This window comes from Symphalangus syndactylus, chromosome 12 (genome assembly GCF_028878055.3).
Source record: "Symphalangus syndactylus isolate Jambi chromosome 12, NHGRI_mSymSyn1-v2.1_pri, whole genome shotgun sequence".
Taxonomy (NCBI): Eukaryota; Metazoa; Chordata; class Mammalia; order Primates; family Hylobatidae; genus Symphalangus; species Symphalangus syndactylus.
The window spans coordinates 132,271,910-132,295,472 of NC_072441.2; the positions used below are offsets into that span (position 1 = coordinate 132,271,910).

A 23,563-nucleotide genomic window follows, 5' to 3' on the forward strand; every position below is an offset into this window, starting at 1 on the left:
AAATAGCTGGATGTGGTGGTGCACACCTGTAGTTTAAGCTACTTGAGAGGCTTAGGTGGAAGGATCGCTTGAGCCCCGATTGACACTACAGTGAGCTGTGATCGTGCCACTGCACCCCAGCCTGGCAATAGAGCAAGACCCTGTCTTAGACAAACAAACAAAAACAGGCCAGGCACGTTGGCCAGTGCCTGTAATCTCAACACTTTGGGAGATTGAGCCAGGTGCGATTGCTTGAGCTCAGGAGTTCGAGACCAGCCTGGGCAACATGGTGAAACCTCGTCTCTACCAAAAATACAAAAATTAACTAGGTGTGCTGGCACATGCCTGTAGTCCCAGCTACTCGGGAGGCTGAGGCAGGAGGATCCCTAGAGCCAGGAGTTTGAGGCTGCAGTAAGCTATGATCATGCCACTGCACTCCAGCCTGGAAGAGAGAGTGAGATCCCATCTCAAAAACAGCAACAACAATAACAACAACAACAAACCCCGAAACCCCAAAAATGAACAAACAAAAAACAAACCAGATCTGATGAAGATATGGCATAAAGGGAACTCTTATACTCTTGAGGGGAATATAAATTAGTATGGTCACTATGGAAAACAGTATGGAGATTTCTCAAAAAAGTAAAAAATAGAACTACCATATGATCCAGCAATCTCATTAGTGGGTATTTATCCAAAGGAAGGGAAATCAATATACCAAAGGGATACTTGCATCTCCATGTTTATTGCAGCACTATTCACAGTAGCAAATATATGGAATCAACCTAAGCATTCATCGATCGATGAGTGGAAAAAGAAAATGTGGTGTATATACAAAATGGATCACTATTTGGACATAAAAATGTATGAAATCCTGTCATTTTCAGCAACACAGATGGAACTGGAAGTCATTATGTTAAGTGAAATAAGCCAAGCACAGAGAGACTAATATTGCATGTTCTCACTTATATGTGAGAACTAAAATAGTTGATCTCATAGAGGTAGAGAGTAGAATGATAGTTACCAGAGGCTGGGAAGGGTGCGTGGGATAGAGAAAGTTGGTTAATAGATACAAACATATAGTTGGATAGAAAGCGTAAGTCATAGGCTGGGCATAGTGTCTCATGCCTGTAATCTCAGCACTTTGGGAAGCCAAGGAGGGCGGATCACTTGAGGCCAGGAGTTCGAGACCAGCCTGGCCAACATGGCAAAACCCTGTCTCTACTGAAATTACAAAAAAAATTAGCTGGCCGTGGTGAGTACGTGCCTGTAGTCCCAGCTACTTGGGAGGCTGAGGTACGAGAATCGCTTGAACCCAGGAGGTGGAGGTTGCAATGAGCCGAGATTGCACCACTGCAACCAGCCCGGGTGACGGAGTGAGACTCGGTCTCAAAAAAAAAAAAAAAGCACCTGGGCGCGGTGGCTCACGCATGTAATCCTAGCACTTTGGGAGGCCAAGGTGGGCAGATTGCCCAAGCTCAGTTTGAGACCAGCCTGGACAACACGGTGAAACTCCATCTCTACTAAAATATAAAAAATTAGCTGGGTGTGGCGGCATGTGCCTGTTGTCCCAGCTACTCAGGATGCTAAGGCAGAAGAATTACTTGAACCTGGCAGGCAGAGATTGCAGTGAGGCGAGATCATGCCACTGCACTCCAGCCTGGGTGACAGAGCGAGACTCCATCTCCAAAAAAATAAATAAATATAAAAAGTTATAATATTCAATAGGAGAGTATGGTGACTATCATTAATAATGTATACATCTTTTTTTTTTTTTGAGATGGACTCTGGCTCTTTCGCCCAGGCTGGAGTGCAGTGGCGTGATCTCGGCTCACTGCAAGCTCCGCCTCCCCGGTTCACGCCATTCTCCTGCCTCAGCCTCCCGAGTAGCTGGGACTACAGGCGCCCGCCACCACGCCCGGCTAATTTTTTGTATTTTTAGTAGAGATGGGGTTTCACCGTGTTAGCCAGGATGGTCTTGATCTCCTAACCTCGTGATCCGCCTGCCTCGGCCTCCCAAAGTGCTGGGATTACAGGTGTGAGCCACTGTGCCCGGACAATGTATTGTGTATTTCTAAGTAGGTAGAAGAGCAGACTTGAAATGTTCCCAGTACATATAAATGATAAATACTTGGCCTAGTGTAGTGGCTCACACCTGTAATCCTAGCACTTTGGAAGGCCGAGGCAGGAGGATCACTTAATGTCAGGTGTTCGAGACCTACTTCCTAAGTAGCTGGGTCCACTATGCCTATTTTTATTTCTGTAGAGACAGGGTCTTGCTTTGTTGCCCAGGCTCAAGTGATCCTCCCATCTCACCCTCCCAAGTATCTGGGACCACAGGCATGCACCACCATGCCTGGGTAATGTTTTTTGTATTTTTTGTAGAGATGGGGTTTCACCATGTTTCCCAGGCTGGCCTTGAACTCTTGGGTTTAAGTGATCCTCCTGTCTCAGCCTCCCAGAGTGCTGAGATTACAGGCATGAGCTACTGTGCCTTGCCCTAAAAATCGTTTATTTTCTGGTTCTTGCTTTCCATGCTAGACTTATCACAAGCTTGCAATTCCTTAACATGTACCCACCAGGCCTTGAGCCAAACCCAATTTCTCACCATTCCTTAGAATATCTCATGCTCTTATTCCTCTGAGACTTTGCACTTGCTTTACACCTGCTCAGTATGCCCTTTCCTTGCTTGTTCTATTTGACAAGCTCTTTCTTATTCTTTAAGAAAACTGAAGGATAACTTCCTCTGGGAATCCTTCTCTGACCCCTTCAAGCAAGGTTTTTACTGGTGGCCGGTAAAAGGTTGAGTATCCCTTATCCAAAAGCTGGGAACCAGAGGTGTTTTGGATTTTGGAAAATTTTTTTGAATATTTGCATTATACTTACTGGTTGAGCATCCCTAATAACTACTCTTGATGCGCTCATCATGTCTTCGTTCCAGGCTGTAATAAGGGGGAAGTAAAAAGTACAATTTCATCAAGAAAGCAATAGCATCCCCAGAAATTCCATGCAGCAATTCCCACTTGCATCTTTTTTTTTTTAGATAGGGTCTCGCTCTATTGCCCAGGCTGGAGTGCAGTGGCACAATCTCGGCTCACTGCAACCTCCGTCTCCCGAGTTCAAGCGATTCTTCTGCCTCAGCCTCCTGAGTAGTTGGGACTACAGGCACGTGCCAACATGCCCAGCCAAGTTTTTGTATTTTTAGTAGAGACAGAGTTTCACCATATTAGCTAGGATGGTCTCGATCCCCTGACCTCATGATCTGCCCACCTCGGCCTCCCAAAGTGCTGGGATTATAGGCATGAGCCACCGTGCCCGGCCTCTTGCATCTTCTTACTAGCATTATGTAACATGCACTCTCCTAGTTGCAAGGAAGATTGCCAGGTTGGGTTTCTTTCAGTCACAAAAAAGAAGAAAATTGGTGTTGAGTAAATAATTCGTATTGTTTAATCTGCTTACTTTTCAGTAGATGGGTTCTAGGCCATAAGCTCAGTTTTTGTCCAGGAAGTGTAAGTCACTGGAGGATTATCTCCAGAATTTTTTTGGGTGATTCTGCCTTATAAAACTGTAGCTCTGTACACTAACTACAAATATAACGCAACTTATATTTCTGTCTGTCCATATACTAGCAAGTGAGTTGTAACCCACATTTCTGTCCAGCCATATTCTTGGGGGCTTGGCTGAAGCCTTTTATAGAACCACACATGAAATGTCGCCAAAGAGGAAGCAAAAAAATGCAGCCCTTGCCAGTGACTTGTCAACCACCACAAACCCAAAAGTCATGTGCCATGCTACAGTACAAACTAACCCTAGCTATCTCATCATCAAGTGCTCTCTCACAACACAAACTAACCCTTGGCACCTCAAAAGGCAAAGAGATCAGAGAGATCAAAGGCAAAAGAGAGCAGAGCTCAGACCTGAGATAGATTTACTCACGACTCTATTTTTTCTGTTTGTTTGTTTTAGATAGGGTCTCACTGTGTTTCCCAGGCTGGAGTGCAGTGTCTTGATCATGGCTTACTGTAGCCTTGATCTCCTGGGCTCAAGCAATCCTCCCACCTCAGCCTCCTGAGTAGCTGGGACCACAGGTGCACACGACCACACCCAGCTAATTTTTGTATTTTTTTTGTAGAGATGTATTTTACCATGTTGCCCAGGCTATCTCGAACTCCTAGGCTCAAGCAGTCTACCTGCCTCAGCCTCCCTAAGTGTTGGGATTACAGCTGCGAGCCACCATACCCATCTTCACAACTCTTCAGGCTCCATGAGAAGACAGATTCTCCTCCAAAAAGGGGTTAGCAGAGCCTAGGGTCTAAGGGTCTTCAGCAGTCTCCTTCAGGTCCCTTTGTGGTCGCCACATTTGTTAAAGGACAAAATTAGAATAAATATAGTTTAAAGATTTCAATTGTCTTTATTGCTATTCTAGAGTCCAGCAACTCTTCATTTCCTAAAATAGAATAAGTGTACCAATGAGCTCAGTGGAAGAATTTGGCTTTATAGTCAGAGAAGGGCTTAAAAAAGCAGAAACAAAGACCTGAGAGTGTATTATTAGCCCTTTCAAAGTTCTTATAACACAAAGGCAGGGATATAAAACAACAGAAAAGTAACTGATTTGTTAGCATCAACTTACTTCAGGCTACTTCTTTTGTGTAAGAGTTAAAGCGGAGGGACTTTAGTTATGCCAATTGAAGATTGAAGCTGCCCAGTTTGGGTGATTGGCTGTTATCTCTCTTTCCTGATTTCTTGGAAAGTCAGATAACAACTTAGTAGAACTTTAGCACAGGTAACTCCGTTTTCATTTTTAGTCTCATCTGTTAAAGCCTAGTGCAGGAACTCAATCCAAAACTGTTATGGCCTCCTGTAATTTTTATTTAGTAGCATTTTGGTAAATTTTGTCATATATACTTTAAAAAAAATGCCTGTCTTTGAGGAAGGATTAGATGAAAGACACCACTTTTGTTATTGAAATGTTCCATATCCTTACTAATTTCTTGTCTTCTTGAGCTTTCAGGTTTAAAAAAAATTTTTTTTAATTTGTTTTTTAGATGGAGTCGCGCTCTGTCACCCAGGCTGGAGTGCGATGGCACAATCTCGGCTCACTACAACCTCTGCCTCCCGGGTTCAAGTGATTCTTCTGCCTCAGCCTCCCAGGTGGCTGGGACTACAGGCACGCACCATCACGCCTGGCTAATTTTGTATTTTTAAGAGACGGGTTTTCACCGTATTGGCCAGGCTGGTCTCGAACTCCTGATCTCCACTGCACCTGGTGAGCTTTCAGTTTTTGAGAGATGTGTTAAAATGTCTCATAATATTTAGGGGCCGGGTGCGGTGGCTCATGCCTGTAATCCCAGCACTTTGGGAGGCCGAGGTAGGCGGATCACAAGGTCAGGAGATCGAGACCATCCTGGATAACATGGTGAAACCCCGTCTCTACTAAAAATACAAAAAATTAGCCGGGCATGGTGGCACGTGCCTGTAGTCCCAGATACTCGGGAGGCTGAGGCAGGAGAATGGCATGAACCTGGGAGGCGGAGCTTGCGGTGAGCCAAGATCACACCACTGCACTCCAGCCTCGGTGACAGAGCGAGACTCCGTCTCAAAAAAAAAAAAAAAAAAAAAAAGTCATGGATTTAGAGCTGGGTGCAATGGCTCATGTCTATAATCCCAGCACTTTGGGAGGCCAAGGCAGGCAGACTGCTTGAGTCCAGGAGTTTGAGACCAGCCTGGACAACATGGTGAAACCCTGTTTCTAAAAAAAAATTTAAAAATTAGCTGGGCATGGTGGTGCACACCTGTGGTCCCAGCTTCTCAAGTGGCTGAGGTGGGAGGATTGCTTGATCTCAGGAGGGGGAGGCTGCAGTGAGCTGAGGTCATGCCACTGCACTCAAGCATGGGTGACAGAGCGAGACCCTGTTTAAAAAAAAATAAAAATAAAGATCATAGATTTGTCACATTTGCCTTACATTGTCAGTTTTTGTTTTCTATATTACAAGACCATGTTGTGAGATACATACAAGATCATGATTATTATCCCTTGGTAGAATAATTTTTATGCAATGTTCACACAGTGCTTTTTTTCTTGAATCAGTTGGTCTGACTGTATCAGACTCAATATTCTTTGCATAGTTTGTATTCAAATTGTGTCTCTGCCATTTACTAGATGTACGATCTTGAGAAAGATTTAATTTCTCTGTGCCTCAGTTTCCATGGCTGTAAAATGAGGTTATTAGTGATACTTGCCTCACAGGATTATCTTCAAGATTAAATAAGTTAATATGTATAAAGCAGTTATACAGCAGTACCTAGTATGTAGCAAATGCTGTAAATGTTAGCTGTGTTATTGCTGTTTTATAACTGTGTGTGATGGTTGGGGCATCTTTTTTGAACTTTTATTTTTATGGGTACATAGTAGATAATATTTATGGGATACATGAGATATTTTGATACAGCCAGACAATGTGTAATAATCACATCGGGGTAAATGGGATATCCATCACCTCAAGCATTTATCATTTCTTTGTGTTGCAAACATTCCAATTATACTTTTAGTTATTTTAAAATATACAATTAAATTATTGTTGAGTGTAATCACCCTGTTGCACTAAATCTTCTTCGTTCTATCTAGCTATATTTTTGTACCCATTAACTGCCCCCACTCCCCCACACCCCACACTATCCTTCCCAGCCTCTGTTAACCATCATTCTACTCTGTCTCTATGAGTTCAATTGTTTTATTTGAGCTCCCACAAATAAATGAGAACATGTGAAGTTTGTCTTTCTATGTCTGGCTTATTTAACTGAACATAATGTCCTCAATTTCCACCATGTTGTTGCAAATGACAGATTCTAATCCTTTCTTATGGCTGAATAGTACTCCATTGTGTGTATGTACCACATTTTCTTTATCCATTTGTTTGTTGATGGACACTTAAGTTGCATCCACATCTTGGCTATTGTGAATAGTGCTACAATAAACATGGAAGTGTAGATATCTATTTGACATACTGATTTCCCTTCTTTTGGTATATACCCAGCAGTGGGATTGCTGGATCATATGGTAGCTCTATTCTTAGTTTTTTGAGGAACCTCCAAACTGTTCTGCACAGTGGCTATACCAATTTACATTCCTACCAACAGTTCACGAGGCTTACCCCTTTCTCCACATCTTTGCAAGAATTCTTTTTTTTTTTTTTTTTTTTTTTTTTGAGACAGAGTCTTTCTCTGTTGCCCAGGCTGGAGTGCAGTGGCGTGATCTTGGCTCACTGCAACCTCTGCCTCCCAGGTTCAAGTGATTCTTATGCCTCAACCTCCCAAGTAGCTGGAATTACAGACAGGTACTACCATGCCCGGCTAATTTTTGTATTTTTAGTGGAGATGGGGTTTCACCATGTTGGCCAGGCTGGTCTCCAACTCCCGACCTCAGGTAGTCCTCCACCTCGGCCTCTCAAAGTGCTAGGATTACAGGTGTGAGCCACCATGCCCAGCCTGCAAGAATTCTTTATTGCCCTTCTTTTGGATAAAAGCCATTTTAACTAGGGTGAGATGATATCTCATTGTAGTTTGGATTTGCATTTCTGTGATGATCAGTGATGTTGAATACCTTTACATACACCTGTTGCTGTTCGTATGTCTTCTTTTGAGAAATGTCTGTTCAGATCTTTTGCCCATTTAAAAAATCTGTTTGTTAGATTTTTTTTTCTTATAGAGTTGTTTGAACTCTTTATATATTCTGGTTATTAATCCTTTGTCGGAAGGATATTTTGCAAATATTTTCTCCCATTCCGTGGATTGACTCTTCACTTTGTTGATTGTTTCATTTGCTGTGCAGAAGTTTTTTAACTGGATGTGATTCCATTTGTCCATTTTTGCTTTGGTTGCCTGTGCTTTTGGAGTATTATTCGAGCAATCTTTGCAGACCAGTGGGAGAGTTTCCCCCAATGTTTTCTTGTAGTAGTTTCATAGTTTGAGGTCCTAGATCGAAATCTTTAATCCATTTTGATTGGATTTTTGCATATGGCTAGAGATAGGAGTCTAGTTTCATTCTTCTGCATGTAACTATACAGTTTTCCCAGCACTATTTATTGAAGAGACTGCCCTTTCCCCAATGTATGTTCTTGGCATTTTTGTTGAAAATGAGTTTATTGTAGATTTATGGATTTGTTACTGGATTCTCTATTCTCTATTCTGTTCCATTGGTCTATGTTTCTGTTTTTATGCCAATACCATGTTGTTTTGGTTACAATAGCTCTGTGGTATAATTTGAATCAGGTATGTGATTCCTCCAGTTTCTTTCTTTTTTTCTTTTGAGACAGAGTCTCAGCTCTGTTGCCTAGGCTGGAGTGCAGTGGTGCAATCTTGGCTCACTGCAACCTCTGCCTCCCAGGTTCAAACCATTCTCCTGCTTCAGCCTCCCGAGTAGCTGGGATTACAGGGGCATGCCATCACGCTCAGCTAATTTTTGTATTTTTTTTTTTAGTAGAGACAGGGTTTCACCATGTTGGCCGGGCTGATCTCAAACTCCTGACTTCAGGTGATCCACCCACCTCGGACTCCCAAAGTGCTGGGATTACAGGCGTAAGCTACTGCGCCCAGCCCAGCGTTTTTTCTTTTCCTTAGGATGGCTTTGGCAATTCTGGGTCTTTGTGATTCCATAGAAAGTTTAGCATTTAAGTAGTATGGGAATTTTAAAAATACTGATTCTTCCAATTCATGAACATGGAATATCTTTCCATTTTTTTGTATCTTTAGTTTCTTACATCAATGTTTTATAACTTTCATTGTAGAGAACTTTTTTATTTGTTTTTGAGACAGTCTTGCTCTGTCACCCAGGCTGGAGTATAGTGGCACGATCACAGCTCACTGCAGCCTCGACCTCCTGGGCTCAAGCAATCCTCCCACCTCAGCTTCCCGACTAGCTGGGACCACGGGCTTGAGCCACCAAGCCCAGTTAATTTTTTTTGTATTTTTTGTAGAGATAGTCTCACTATGTTACCCAGGCTGGTCTCGAACTCCTGGACTCAAGCAATCCTCCTGCCTTGGCCTCCCAAAGTATTGGGATTATAGGCATGAACCACTGTGCCTGGCCTTTTAGAGCTCTTTTAATTCATTGGCTAACTTAATTTCTAGGTATTTAATTTTATTTGGAGCTACTATAAATTGGATTACTTTTTGGTTTCTTTTTCAGATTGTTCACTGTTGGCATGTAGAAATGCTACTGATTTTTTGTATGTTGATTTTGTATGCTGTAACTTTTCTGAATTTATCGGTTCTAATAGGTTTTTTAGTGTAGTCTTTAGGTTTTTCCAAATACAAGATCATATCATTTGCAGACAAGAATAATTTGGCTTCTTCCTTTCCAATTTGGATGCCCTTTATTTCTTTCTCTTGTCTGATTGCTCTAGCTAGGATGTCCAGTACTATGCTGAATAACAGTGGTGAAAGTGGGCATCCTTTTTGTGTTCCATATCCCAGAGGAAAGGCTTTCAGTTTTTCTCCATTCAGTATGATGCTAGCTTTGGGTCTGTCATATATGGCTTTTAGAGTTATGTTCCTTCTATACCTAGTTTTTTGAGGGTTTTTATTATGAAGAGATGTTGAATTTTATCAAATGCTTTTTCAGCATCAATTGAAATGATCATATGGTTTTTGTCCCTCATTCTGTTGATATAATGTATCACATTGATTGATTTACATATGTTGAACTATCCTTACATCCCAGGGATAAAGGATGAATGATCTTTTCATGGGTTTTGCCATTTTGCTAAAATCTTAGTTGACAGTTTTCAGATGATGGAAAAATAAGAAGAGTGACTTTCAGCTGGAGAGTCCTTATTAAAACACAGATATCTTCTGTAAATAGAGCTGGAAAAATACTACCAGTGAGCTCTTAGTTTATAAATGTTTCTTTTAACTTATCCATGCAGGATCTGAAATGGAAAGCTACTTCTCCTTCATCAGTCAAGAGGTACATTACAACAGAATCATTGATGCACTGAGAAGAGAGCTGGGTTCCAAATCTCACTCGGTGATCTAGGAGAGGAGAGGCAGCCAGCGTTCTGCCTGTCTTAGTTTTTCCGATCAGGGTTCCTGTGGCTCTTTGTGTTTTGGCCTGGCCTCCCCGTCAACAGCCTTCCCTGTTCTGCCTGGCCACTCTGAAACACTGAATTCTAAGATAAGCTGTGATGTCTGACCTGTATTAATAGCTATGATAAACTTGTGGAGCTACTGTCATTTCAAGGAGTTTTCAGATATTGAAGAGTTTAAGTAAGTTGTCATGTTTTCTTTTGGAATTCCCATTTGGTCAAGTATAGCATACTGAAATGATACTCCTGAAGTCCATAGGATAATGACATTTTTGCACAGTTTACTACTATGAGCCACTGTGCCCAGCCTATAGATTTTTATGGTACTTGGGGGAGACTTTGAGTATGTGGGTTTAGCATCTTATAAAGACAGTTTCATTAAGTGTTATATAAGGCTCATGCATATATCTTCTTTTTGCACACTTAGAATGCCACAGAACGGACTCTTTTCTGTTGGTATCTTAAGACTCACCAAGGTCAGCCGTGAGGAATCAGCTTAAAAATTTTCTCTCATTTTTTTTTTCTAAGGTATTAAAAACAGGCCAGGCATGGTGGCTCACGCCTGTAATCCCAGCACTTTGGGAGGCCAAGGCTGGTGGATCACAGGGTCAGGAGTTCGAGATCAGCCTGGCCAATATGGTGAAACCCTGTCTCTACTAAAAATACAAAAATTAGCTGGGCACCATGGCAGGCGCTTGTAATCCCAGCTACTCGGGAGGCTTAGGCAGGAGAATTGCTTGAACCCAGGAGGTGGAGGTTGCAGTGAGCCAGGATCACACCACTGCACTCTAGCCTGGGTGACAGAGCAAGACTCTGTCTCAAAAAAACAAAACAAAACAAAACAAAACAGGATTGGCTGGGCATGGTGGCTCACACCTGTAATCCCAGCACTTTGGGAGGCCGAGGCAGGCGGATCACCTGAGGTCAAGAGTTTGAGACCAGCCTGGCCAACATGGTGAAACCGTCTCTACTAAAAATACAAAAATTAGCCAGGTGTGTTGGCACATGCCTGTAATCCTAGCTACTCAGGAGACTGAGGCAGGAGAATCACTTGAACCTGGGAGATGGAGGTTGCAGTGAGCCAAGATTGTGCCACTACACTCCAGTCTGGGTGACACAGTGAGACCCTGTCTCAAACAAAAACAACAACAGCAACAAACCAGACATGATTTCTTTTATTTCTTTCTTCATTTTTTTATTTCTTCTAAAAAAAAGGAAAAAATGGGATACATGTGCAGAACATGCAGGTTTGTGCCATGGTGGTTTGCTGCACCAATTGACTAAGTTCTAAGTTCCCTTCCTTCACCCCCCACCTGCTAACAGGCCCTGTTGCATGTTGTTTCCCTTTCTGTGTCCATGTGTTCTCAATGTTCAACTCCCACTTATGAGTGAAAACATGCAGTGTTGGTTTTCTGTTCCTGTGTTAATTTGCTGAGGATGATGGCTTCCAGCTTCATTTACGTCCCTGCAAAGGACATGACCTCATTCCTTTTTATGGCTGCATAGTATTCCATGGTGGATATCAGACATGTTTTCTTGAGATGTTATTAACAATGTTTTTCTGGCCAACTCAATGTGAAATAATACCGGTCTTGGGTAGAATAATTCATCTTCATTCATGGAAGTGATACTTTAATGTAATTAGATGTATATTTTATCTAAAGTGGCACAAAAATATCTTGGCATATTGTACATTTGGAGATGTTGACCTCACATATAACTATTGCCGTTGACCCTCTTTTCTTGTTCTATTTAATATTCTAGGTACGACACCGAGCTTCTGGTCAGGTGATGGCTCTTAAGATGAACACGTTGAGCAGTAACCGGGCAAACATGCTGAAAGAAGTACAGCTCATGAATAGACTCTCCCATCCCAACATCCTTAGGTAATGGTTTTTCCTTCCTTCTGATCAATGAGAAAACTGAAACATTGGAGGCTTGCTAGAATAGCACTAATAGCAAAAAACGGAGGGATTCAGGATTTATCATGCTGAATCTATCTTGCTGGGGTTTAGTGGTACTCTAGGTTGTTTTCTACCCATTGAGACTTAATTTATTGGTAATTAACTGCATTTAATAAAGCAACTTCCTCGATCTCTTAAGTTGCTTTACTCTCATTAGAACATTAGCAGCAGCTCATTAGAACAGTTGTTTTCTATTGCTGGCTGCTAATTTATCAAAGAGGAGAGATTGGTCTTTATGTGGTTATTTAATTTTCCTGATTACTTAATAGGAAATTGTAATTAAATCAACGAGTGGCAATAAATGTAAAATTACACCCTCAAGTTATCTATCCTTAACTTTTAGCACTCACTTGAGGAGGCACATTTTGCCTTTGAGAATTGTTATTTTTTTGAGATAGGGTCTCACTCTGTCACCCAGGCTGGAGTATAGTAGCATGATCATGGTTCACCGCAGCCTTGACCTCCAGGGCCCAATTGATCTTCCCCACCTCAGACTCCTGAGCAGCTGGAACTACAGGCGCACCACCACATCCAGCTAATTTTCACTTTTTTTTTTGAGACAGAGTCTTGCTCTGTCGCCCAGGCTGGAGTGCAGTGGCGCAATCTCGGCTCACTGCAAGCTCCGCCTCCCGGGTTCACGCCATTCTCCTGCCTCAGCCTCTCTGAGTAGCTGGGACTATAGGCGCCTGCCACCACGCCCGGCTAATTTTTTGTATTTTTTAGTAGAGACAGGGTTTCACTGTGGTCTCGATCTCCTGACCTTGTGATCCGCCCGCCTCGGCCTCCCAAAGTGCTGGGATTACAAGCGTGAGCCACAATTTTTGTAAAGTCAGAGTTCCACCATTTGCCCAGGCTGGTCTCAAGTTCCTGGGCTCAAGCAATTCACCTTCCTTGGCCTCCCAAAGTGGAGAATTACTTTTATAAGTTTATATAATTGTCACTTTTTAATAATCTGTATCTGAATCTTTCTTGCCTTAATTATTTTGATATTTTAGTCAGGCAAGTATATTTTCTTTTTAGAAAAAATTTTGACTGGGCACGATTGCTCACGCCTGTAATCCCAGCACTTTGGGAGGCTGAGGCGAGCAGATCATGAGGTCAGGAGATTGAGATTATCCTGGCTAACATGGTGAAACCCCATCTCTACTAAAAATACAAAAAAAAAGTTAGCCGGGTGTGGTGGCACATGGCTGTAGTCCCAGCTACTTGGGAGGCTGAGTCAGGAGAATTGCTTGAACCCGGGAAGCAGAGGTTCCCTCTGGGAACCTAGTGCAGTAAGCTGAGATTGCGCCACTGCACTCCAGCCAGGATGACAGAGCGAGACTCCGTCTCAAAAAAAAAAAAAAAAAAATTTTTTTTATTTGGCCAGGCATGATGGCTCACGCCTGTAATCTCACTACTTTGGGAGGCCAAGGTGGGTGGATCTCTTGAGCCTAGGAGTTTATGACCAGCCTGGGCAACATGGTGAAACCCCATCTCTACAAACAACAACAACAACAAACAACCAGAAAAATTAGCCAGGTATAGTGGCATGTGCCCATAGTTTCAGCTACTTGGGAGGCTGAGGTGGGAGGATCTCTTGAGCCAATAGTTCACAGCTGCAGTGGGCCATGATCGCAGCACTGCACTCCAGCCTGAGTGACAGAGTGAGACCCTGTCTTAAATACAAAAATTATTTTATTAAAAAAATTTTTTTTAAATGAGACAAGGTCTCACTGTGTTGTTCAGGCTGGGATTACAGGTGTGATCCACCACACCTGGCCAAGTATGTTTTTAAATGAGACCAAATAAGACAATTTAATTCAATGTATATTTAGTTAGGGTTTATGTGCAGGATGTTTTGTAAAGTTTAAAGTGCTATTTACTTAGGGTCATTTATTGCTAATTTTTGTATGTTTATATTGGGCTAGAGAGAACTCATATGGCTTAAGTATGACTTACATGTTTGGTCAATGGTATTAAATTATGGAATTAAATTATACTGCTTACTTGAAACTTTTTATCCTTATATAGGATTATTGGCTTCCTAGTCTACTACAAAAATATTCAGCCAGTATTTTTATTGTGGTGACTTTCTTTCAAATTTATAAGTCAAATTAACACTTTTTTTTTTTTGAGATGGAGTTTCACTCTTGTCGCCCAGGCTGGAGTGCAATGGCTTGATCTCAGCTCACTGCAACTTCCACCTCCCAGGTTCAAGTGATTCTCCTGCCTCAGCCTCCCAAGTAGCTGGGATTACAGGTGCTCGCCATCACACCTGGCTAATTTTTGTATTTTTAGTAGAGACGGGGTTTTACCACATTGGCCAGGCTTGTCTTGAACTCCTGACCTCAGGTAATCCACCTGCTTTGGCCTCCCAAAGTGCTGGGATTACAAGTGTGAGCCACCGCACCTGGCCAGATTAACACATTTTTTTGAGCATCTACTATGTGCCTGGTGATATATTCAGACATCAGAAAGGTATCAAGATATATATAAAATAGAGTGTCTGCTAGCAAGGAATTTATACTTTACTTGCTCTACTTACATTGATGGAAAGAGAACTAATAAATTAACTAAGACACCACCATTTGAGTAGAATAAACTCTTAAGTGCCATAGGAGTTCAAATGAGTGAGGGGTCATATTAACTTTGAAGAGTCAGGGAAGTCTGGGCGCGATGGCTCACGCCTGTAATCCCAGCACTTTGGGAGGCTGAGGCGGGCAGATCACAAGGTCAAGAGTTCGAGACCATCCTGGCCAACATGGTGAAACCCCATCTCTACTAAAAATACAAAAATTAGCTGTGTGGTGGCATGCACCTGTAGTCCCAGCTACTTGGGAGGCTGAGGCAGGAGAAGCTCTTGAACCTGGGAGGCAGAGGTTTCAGTGAGCTGAGATTGCGCCACCGTATTCCAGCCTGGCGACAGAGCAAGACTCTGTCTCAAAAAAAAAAAAAAGGGTCAGGGAAGCCTTCTAGGAGGGGACTTGAACTGGACTTTGAATTTTTTTTAAAATTACTTTTAATTTTTGTGATTACATAGTAAGTTTATATACTTATGGGTTACATAAAATATTTTGATGCAGGCATGTCATGCATAATAATGAAGCTTGATTTTTAAAAGGATTTTAGAAGATAGGGGAGGAACTCAGAGCAAATAGTGATATAGAAAGCACAGATATAAAAATGCAAAGCTTTTTGAGGAGTCAGTGAATAAAATCCTGTTTGGCTAATAATGACAATAATAATAATGACCATTTATTGAAGGCATGTTGTATACTGGGTGTGTTACTTATTTAAAGATTTAATCTTCACATTCACTCTCCATTGAGGCCAAGAGATTAGGTATGGGCCAAAGTCTCCTCTAAGACCTGTGTTCTTTCTACCAGGCTTCTCTTAGAAGAACTGAGGATTTGATAGGATAGTATTGGTAGATAAAGGTGGAAAAGTAGAATTGAGTCAAATTATCCAGAAATGCTTTGCATAAATCCAAAGGATTGTAGTTTATGATCTGTGGTTGGATTCTGAGCAGAAACTAGAATGATAAGGTAATTGATGACAAGATGCAGAATGGTTTAGTGTTAGAGAGACTGGTAGCAAAGAGATCAGTTAGCGGGCTTCCACTATGTTTGAGAGTGAGGTAGATGAGGCTTTGATATTCTGCTTAGGAATTTTTAAGATGATCATATTTTAAGTAATATCTAGCTTAAGAAGTCATATTTTAATTTTTTTATTATTACAGAAGTGATACATAATTGCAATGCAAACATTTAGAAAATAGAATTAGTAAGAAAAAGAAAATAAAACTTGCCCTTAATCTCAGCATGTAGGGCTAAAACTAGTATTAGCATTTTGGCATCTTTCGTGCTAATCTTTTTATTTTACCATTCCTTTTCTTATTCTCTTCACTGTGAACGGAACTAGCAAATGCATGGAAAGTTGACTTTAAATAAATTTTATTCCATTACAGCAAAATCTTTAGATATACTTGTTATATAATGAAATGGTATAGTATAACCTGAAACTGTAAAACTACTAAAAGAAAACATAGGCCAGGCACGGTGGCTCACGCCTGTAATCCCAGCACTTTGGAAGGTCTCTACTAAAAATACAAAAATTCAGCCGGGTGTGGTGGCACACACCTGTAGTGCCAGCTACTCAGGAGGCTGAGGCAGGAGAATCGCTTGAACCCGAGAGGCAGAGGTTGCAGTGAGCCGAGATCGCACCACTGCACTCCAGCCTGGGTGACAGAGCAAGACTCCGTCTCAAAAAAAAAAAAAAAAAATGTGGGGAGAAGAATGGTGGTTACCAGAGGACAGGGATGAGTGGGGTGGGATGGGGGAGGAAATGGGGGGATGTTGGTCAGAGACACAAAGTTTCAGTTACATAGGAGGAATACGTTTCTGAAATCTGTTGTGCGGTATGGTGACTATAGTTAATAATAATGTATATTTCAAAAAACAGAGAAAATAGAACTGCTATATGATCCAGGAATAGGAGTAAATTTCAAATATGTCACCACAAAAAATGATGTGAGGGAATAGATATGTTAATTAGCTTGATTTAATCATTCTACACTGTATACATTTATGTTTGATCTATTTTAAGAAGTAGTAGTATAGTATGATTAAAAATGAAGGCTTTAGGTTGGGTGTGACCACACCTGTAATCCCAGCAATTTGGGAGGCTGAGGCAGACAGATCCCTTGAGCTCACAAGTTCAAGTTCAAGACCAGCCTGGGCAACATGGTGAAACCATGTTTTCTTTTGTATTTTTTGTAGAGAAAATGTTATGTTTTCTCTACAAAAAATACAAAAATTAGCTGGGCATGGTGGTGTGCACCTGTAGCCCTAGCAACTTTAGAGGCTGGGGTGGGAGGATGGCTTGAGCCTAGGAGGCAGAACTTGCAGTGAGCCGAGATCACACCACTGCACTCCAGCCTGGGTGATAGAGCCAGAGCTTGTCTCAAAAAAAAAAAAAAAAGAAAGCTCTAGATTAGAGGTGTCCAATCTTTTGGCTTCCCTGGGCCATACTGGAAGAAGAATTATCTGGGGTCACATATAAAATACACTAACACTAACAATAGCTGATGAGCTAAAACAAACAATTGCAAAAAAAAATCTCATAATGTTTTAAGAAAGTTTATGAATTTGTGTTGTGCCACATTCAAAGCCATTGGGCCACATGTGGCCCATGGGCTGCGAGTTGAACAAGCTTGCTGTAGATTCTAGATCAAACTGCCTGGATTCAAATCCTGGATCTTGGGAAAGTTTAGTTAACCTCTCTGAGCCTTAGTTTTCCCATCTATAAAAATGAGGGTAATGACAGTAAATATTTTATGGAGTTGTTATTGAAGATTAATTAAATTACTACATGTAAATCACTCAGAATAGTACCTGGTATGTGGTAAGTGCTCAGTAAATGTTAGCTATTATTATTAGTTTCTTTTCCTCTGGCTGCTTCTTTCAGTGGCCTATTATAGCTTTTGTTGTTGTTGTTGTTGTTATTTAGTTTTTATTTCGTAATGATAAACTTAACTCTGCAATCCAGCTAGGCATGGAAGCGAACAAGGAAAACATGGAACCCAAAAGGAACTGCAGCGAGAGCACAAAGATTATGGGATATTGCGAGCAAATGGGGTGGAGGAGTGCTCTCCTGAGCTACAGAAGGAATGGTCTGGTGATTAAGATAAAACACAAGTCAAATTTATTAGAGTTGTCCACAGTCAGCAGTGGTGATCTTCTTGCTGGTCTTGCTATTCCCAGACCCAAAGTGCCCCATGGCCTCCACAATATTCATGCCTTCTTTCACTTTGCCAAAGACCACATGCTTGCCATCCAACCTGACACATAAACCCTGGAATAATTCTGTGAAAGCAGGAACCCTTATAACCAAATCCTTTCTCTCCAGTGGTCAGAGCACAAAAGTTTTCTGTTGTCTTTGGAAACTTGTCTGCAAACAGCTCGAAGGAGACATGGCCCAAGGGCTCGCCATTTGACTGTGATATCGAAGAACATGGTGGGGTTGACCATGGCTGATAGTACGGAGCTCCCGGCGGTGGCAGCAGTGTCTGCAAAGCACCTTTTTTTTATTCAATTACTCACTCAACGCTTGTTGAGTGCCTACTGCTGCTTTTAACAGATTCAACGGTTTTCTACTAAAGCATTGCTGTCCAATAGAACCTTCTGCAGTGATGGAAATGTTCTATATTTCTGCTGTCCAATAGCCACATGTGGCTAATAAGCACAGAAATATGGCTAATGCAAACAAGAAATTAAAATTTTATTTGAATTGGTTTAAATTTAAATTGCCACATGAAGCTAGGGACTACTGTATTTGATAATGCTGGGCTACCTACATCTTTGCCTTTGCTTTGCTACGGGTATATGTGTTGCAGCCTAGAAACATGTAGGGTTGTGATGAGACCAACATTACCATTCCTATTCCATACCTCCTTGATGTACTTTCTTAACTTATCTCCTTTTGATCCTATTGCTTAGGAATGATCCCCACCTCCATCCTCATCCCCCTTGACTTAAAAAAGTAATGTTCTTTGCTCTCAGCCAAGTTTTCTAATGTATGAAAGGTAGCATTCAGTCTATCTAAATCTTCCCAATAAGCCCACAAATGAGATGATATATATAAGCCTCTGGCACAGGAACTGTCACACTGCAAGTATAATACATGAGAATGATAATTATTGTTAACCACGTGGGTTTGCCCTCTGATGGTGACCATTTTTGTTCTGCATAAGCCATCTGTCTCAAATATACTGTGGTTTAAAAGCCTGAAAGTGGATTACTTTTTAAAAGAAGCTTCTAATTATTTATATCATTTATGTTTTTATGTCTTCACTTTCACTATATATTTTGAATACAACAAAAGGAAATTATTCTAACCAGTGGCCTAGAGCAAAAAAAGTCCTCTTGGCTTTTGTTACCCGGAGGAGTATTAATGTAATAGAAACATTTATTATACTTCCCTGTGACTCCTTAAATGCCAAACTAAGCATGACTATGTTTTATTCTCAAGGTTCTTAGAATTCATATTTTCTAAATGCTTTCTGGTTGTCTTAGCAATTTGCTGTTAATACTTACGATTTGGGCCGGGCGCGGTGGCTCACGCTTGTAATCCTAGCACTTTGGGAGGCCGAGGCGGGCGGATCACGAGGTCAGGAGATCGAGACCACGGTGAAACCCCGTCTCTACTAAAAATACAAAAAAAAATTAGCCGGGCGTGGTGGCGGGCGCCTGTAGTCCCAGCTACTCGGAGAGGCTGAGGCAGGAGAATGGCGTGAACCCAGGAGGCGGAGCTTGCAGTGAGCCGAGATTGTGCCACTGCACTCCAGCCTGGGCGACAGAGCGAGACTCCGTCTCAAAAAAAAAAAAAAAAAAAAAAAAAAATACTTACGATTTAAAATTTTTGGTTACTATTTGTTAGTATGGCTCTTAGTCTATTTTCAAGCTGTAAACATTATAAGCTTTCTTTTATAGGTGCAGAAGTATGAACCAGAGTTTTTCCCCAAATTGAGATTAGATTTACATTGGGAAGAATCCATCTCTTGGAACCCTAGGATTACACAGATGTGCCTTCTCAGGTGCTGGCCCCGGATGGGAGGTTGCAGAGTAGATGGGACTTCTGTTCTCTTGGCTTCATCTAGTCAGAACAGTTCCACTTTTTATCTTTTTTATATTGAACTTCTGTATAAGAGTTTTGAAGAAAAGGTCTCTTGCTTAAAAGAAAGAGAGAGAGAGAGAAATGAAGGAAAGGAAGGAAGAAAGAAAGAAAAAGAGAAAAAGAGTGAGTTGAAAATTCCTCTGTTAGTGCTTTGGAAAGGCTACTTGGGAAAGAAGCCTATCTGCATGATCTGCCAGATGGCAGGCATTTAATCCTCTGGGCATACCTTGGTTCTCTTCTGCCAGAGCTATTGTGTGCCCAGCAGGAGTGAGTGAGCTGAACCTTTGTAGTTCTCTTTTTCTTGACTCCAACCTCCCAGTTTCCCTTTTTCCCTTTATCTCCCTTCCTCCTAAGATTTCTATTTGGAAGGAACAGTGTGGGCCTGGTAAGTCATAGAGGTAGTACTTGTGTAAAGTTTGTTCATGTGTGTGTATTCTGTTTATACATGGGCCCAGTGAAGATAGGTTGTTTTATCATCAGTTGCTCAAAGTTATCAGTTAAAAAAAGGAACAATAAAGTACTTTGTTGAGTGCAGGGACTGATTGTTTAGGTCTCTTGTGAATAAGGTTGTTTACGCCAGGAAGTCTTATGCTTAAGATCTGTAACCCAGTTCCATGCCCCACTCACTTCCACTCCCCAGTGGCCTTTCTGAGGAACTATACACTCAGATTTGTTCTCATACCTACCCCTGACCCCGAGACAGGGCCTCACTCTGTCGCCCAGGCTCACTGCAATCTCTGCCTTCTGGGCTCAAGCAGTCCTCCCACCTCAGCCTCCTGAGTAGCTGAGACTGCAGACGTATGCCACCACACTTGGCTAACTTTGAAAATTTTTTTGTGGAGAAAGTTCTCACTATATTGCCCAGGCTGGTCTCGAACTCCTGAGCTCAATCAATCCTCCCACCTTGGCCTCCCAAAATGCTGGGATTATAGGCTTGAGCCACTGCACTGGGTCCCTCTTTTTTGTTATTTATGCCATGAGAAATTTAATATTTCTTTTAGATTCCTCCTTCAATTCACCAAATATGCCTTCAATTCACCAAATATGAAATTGAAGACTATGCCTTCAATTCACAAATATTTACTTGGAACTACTCAGTCCCTCCCTGTGCTAGGTAATATGATTAATGCAAGAGAAATAAAGGCTTCTTGTCTCTCAGAGAGTCTCTTTAAGAAGTAAACTATACTATGTAGGAAATAGACTAGCATTAGCTAATGCCGTGAGAATATGGCAGGATATTTTCCCAGTCTCAGTTATTAAGACAGCCATCTTTCCAGTTATCCATCCTGAAAAATTCCAGCCATTTTTGGTTATCATGTATTCCTTGCTTCTAATGAGAAGCTAAGCTGTGGTTCTAAATATTCAAAGGCTTTTGCATCTATTCCTTCCCTTATATGTGTGCTGTAATTCAGCCTTCTTCACTTTCACCTGGAGTGAATTATTTTCCCTGTCTCTTTGCCCTCTTTTTCACTCTTCCTGATACACAGCTCTAGTTGTATAGTTTATTTCTTAAAACTTTTTGTGGCTCACATTGGTTTCAAAATTGAGTCAAAAATTATTTAGACTGACAGTTAAGGTTCAGTCTGTTTTTCCAGCCTTTTCTTCCACTCTTTCTGTTGTACAATTCACACAGCTCCACCATTTCCTAATTATATTCTGTAGGACAAGTTATTTAACCTCTGTGCTTTGATTTCTTCTGTTTAATGAGAATGGACCAGATCAGTTGTTAGAAATCACATTGAGGCAGGGCATGGTGGGCTCACACCTATAATCCCAGCACTTGGGAGACTGAGGCGGGAGGATCCATTTGAGCCTAGGAGTAGTGAGCTATGATGGTTTCTTCCTGCCAGCTGCACAGACAAAATCAATTCCCTGAGATCGTGGCATTGCAGTAAGAAAGAGTTTAATTGACTCAAGGCCAGCCATGCCAAAGAGGCAGTTGTCACTTAAATCAGTCTTCCTGAAGCCCTCTAGAGGTTAGAGTTTTTATGGACAATTTGGTGGGCAGAGCTGAGGGAATGGGTGCTGCTGATTAATTGGGGGTGTGGAAAAGTCCTTGTGCACTGAGTGTACCTCTGTGTAGGGCTATAGCAGGAGTCCTCAACCCCCAGGTTATGGACCGGTATCAGTCTGTGGCCTGTTAGGAACTGGGCCACACAGCAAGAGGTAAGCAGGTGAGCAAGCATTGCTGCCTGAGCTCTGCTTCCTGTCAGATCAGCAGTGGCATTATATTTTCATAGAAGCGTGAACCCTGTTGTGAACTGTGCATGCGAGGGATCTTGGTTGCGCGTCCCTTATGAGAATCAAATGCCTGATGATCTCAGGTGGAACAGTTTCATCCCAAAGCCATCCCTCCAACCTGACCCTTACCCGAGTCTGTGGAAAAATTGTCTTCCACAAAACCAGTCCCTGGTGCCAAAAAGGTTGGGGAAGGCTGGGCTACAGGACCAGTTGAGTCATGAGTCATGAGTCTGGGTGGGGTCGGTCTGAAAAAATCTCTCAGAAAACCAGTCTTAGGTTCTATAATAGTGATGCTATCTATAGGAGCAGTTGGAGAAGTCACAAATCTTGTGATCTCTAGCCAAATGACTCCCAAGCAGTAAGAAATTGTAGAGCTATACCTACATTTTCGCAGAATTCTCTCCCCTCCCATAATCCTAACCTTGTGGCCTTTCCTTAGTTTTACAAAGGTGGTTTAGTTTTGGGCAGGGCTATTATCATCCTTGCTTTAAGGTTAAACTGTAAACTAAATTCCTCCCAAAGTTAGCTTGGCTTATGCCCAGGAATGACCAAAGACAAACAGCTTGAGGTTGGAGGCAAGATAGAGTTAACTATGTCAGATTTCTCTTTTGCAAAGGTGGTTTCAGTTGTGCCACTGAAACACAGACTGGGTGATATAGTGAGACCCTGTATGGTAAAAAAAAAAATAATAATAATAATAATAATAAATAAATAAATAAGAAATCACATTGAATTAAATGTTGAATAATTTTTAAATAATCAGGTTTTTAAAATATCTTAAGGGTGAGTGAATGTGGATGTAGAGTGTGTTCCAGAATAAATGGGCAGTGTTTAAAAAAAATTTTTTTTTTTTTGAGATGGAGTTTCGCTCTTGTTGCCTAAGCTGGGGTGCAACGGTGCAATCTCAGCTCACTACAACCTCTGCCTCTCAGGTTCAAGTGATTCTCCTGCCTCAGCCTCCCGAGTAGCTGGGATTACAGGCACGCGCCACCATACCCAGCTTATTTTTTGTATTTTTAGTAGAAACGGAGTTTCACCATGTTAGCCAGGCTGGCCTCGAACTCCTAACCTCAGGTAATCCGTTTGCCTCGGCCTCCCAAAGTACTGGGATTACAGGTGCGAGCCACTGCTCCCGGCCTAAAATGTTTTTTTGTAATCTGTTGAAGGTTGAAAAAAATAATAATAAAGTGGATCTCTCTGATTTTATCATTGTAATCCTGGTGGGTAACTAGGTGAAAGACTCTCAAGAAAGTTCACAAAGCATCTTTTGTAACACTAGCATATTGGTAAGGTGATCTTAATTTTTTTTTTTTTTTTTTTTTTTTTGAGACAGAGTCTCACTGTCACCCAGGCTGGAGTACAGTGGCATGATCTCTGCTCACTGCAACCTCCACCTCCCAGGTTCTCGTGCTTCAGCCTCCCAAGTAGCTGGGATTACAGGCATGTGCCACCACACCCAGCTAATTTTTGTATTTTTAGTAGAGATAGGATTTCACCATGTTGGCCAGGCTGGTCTCAAACTCCTGGCCTCAAGTGATCTGCCCCCGTTGGCCTCCCAAAGTGCTGGGATTACAGGTGTGAGCCACTGTGTCTTGGCTGAAGATTTTTAATATGAACAATGATTACTAATTATTGAGTACC

The 23,563-nt window shown here is 41.7% G+C and overlaps 1 protein-coding gene across 9 annotated transcripts in view; it reads left to right on the forward strand.

Annotated features, from left to right (window-relative positions):
- TESK2 (testis associated actin remodelling kinase 2) overlaps positions 1-23,563 on the forward strand; it is a 145,622-nt gene that overhangs the window by 55,425 nt on the left and 66,634 nt on the right. For all 9 annotated transcript variants that reach the window (XM_055254613.2, XM_055254614.2, XM_055254618.2 and 6 more), the window contains one exon: positions 11,826-11,947. In XM_055254613.2, coding sequence (XP_055110588.1) covers positions 11,826-11,947 — 122 coding nt within the window. The remainder of the gene's footprint in view (positions 1-11,825; positions 11,948-23,563) is intronic.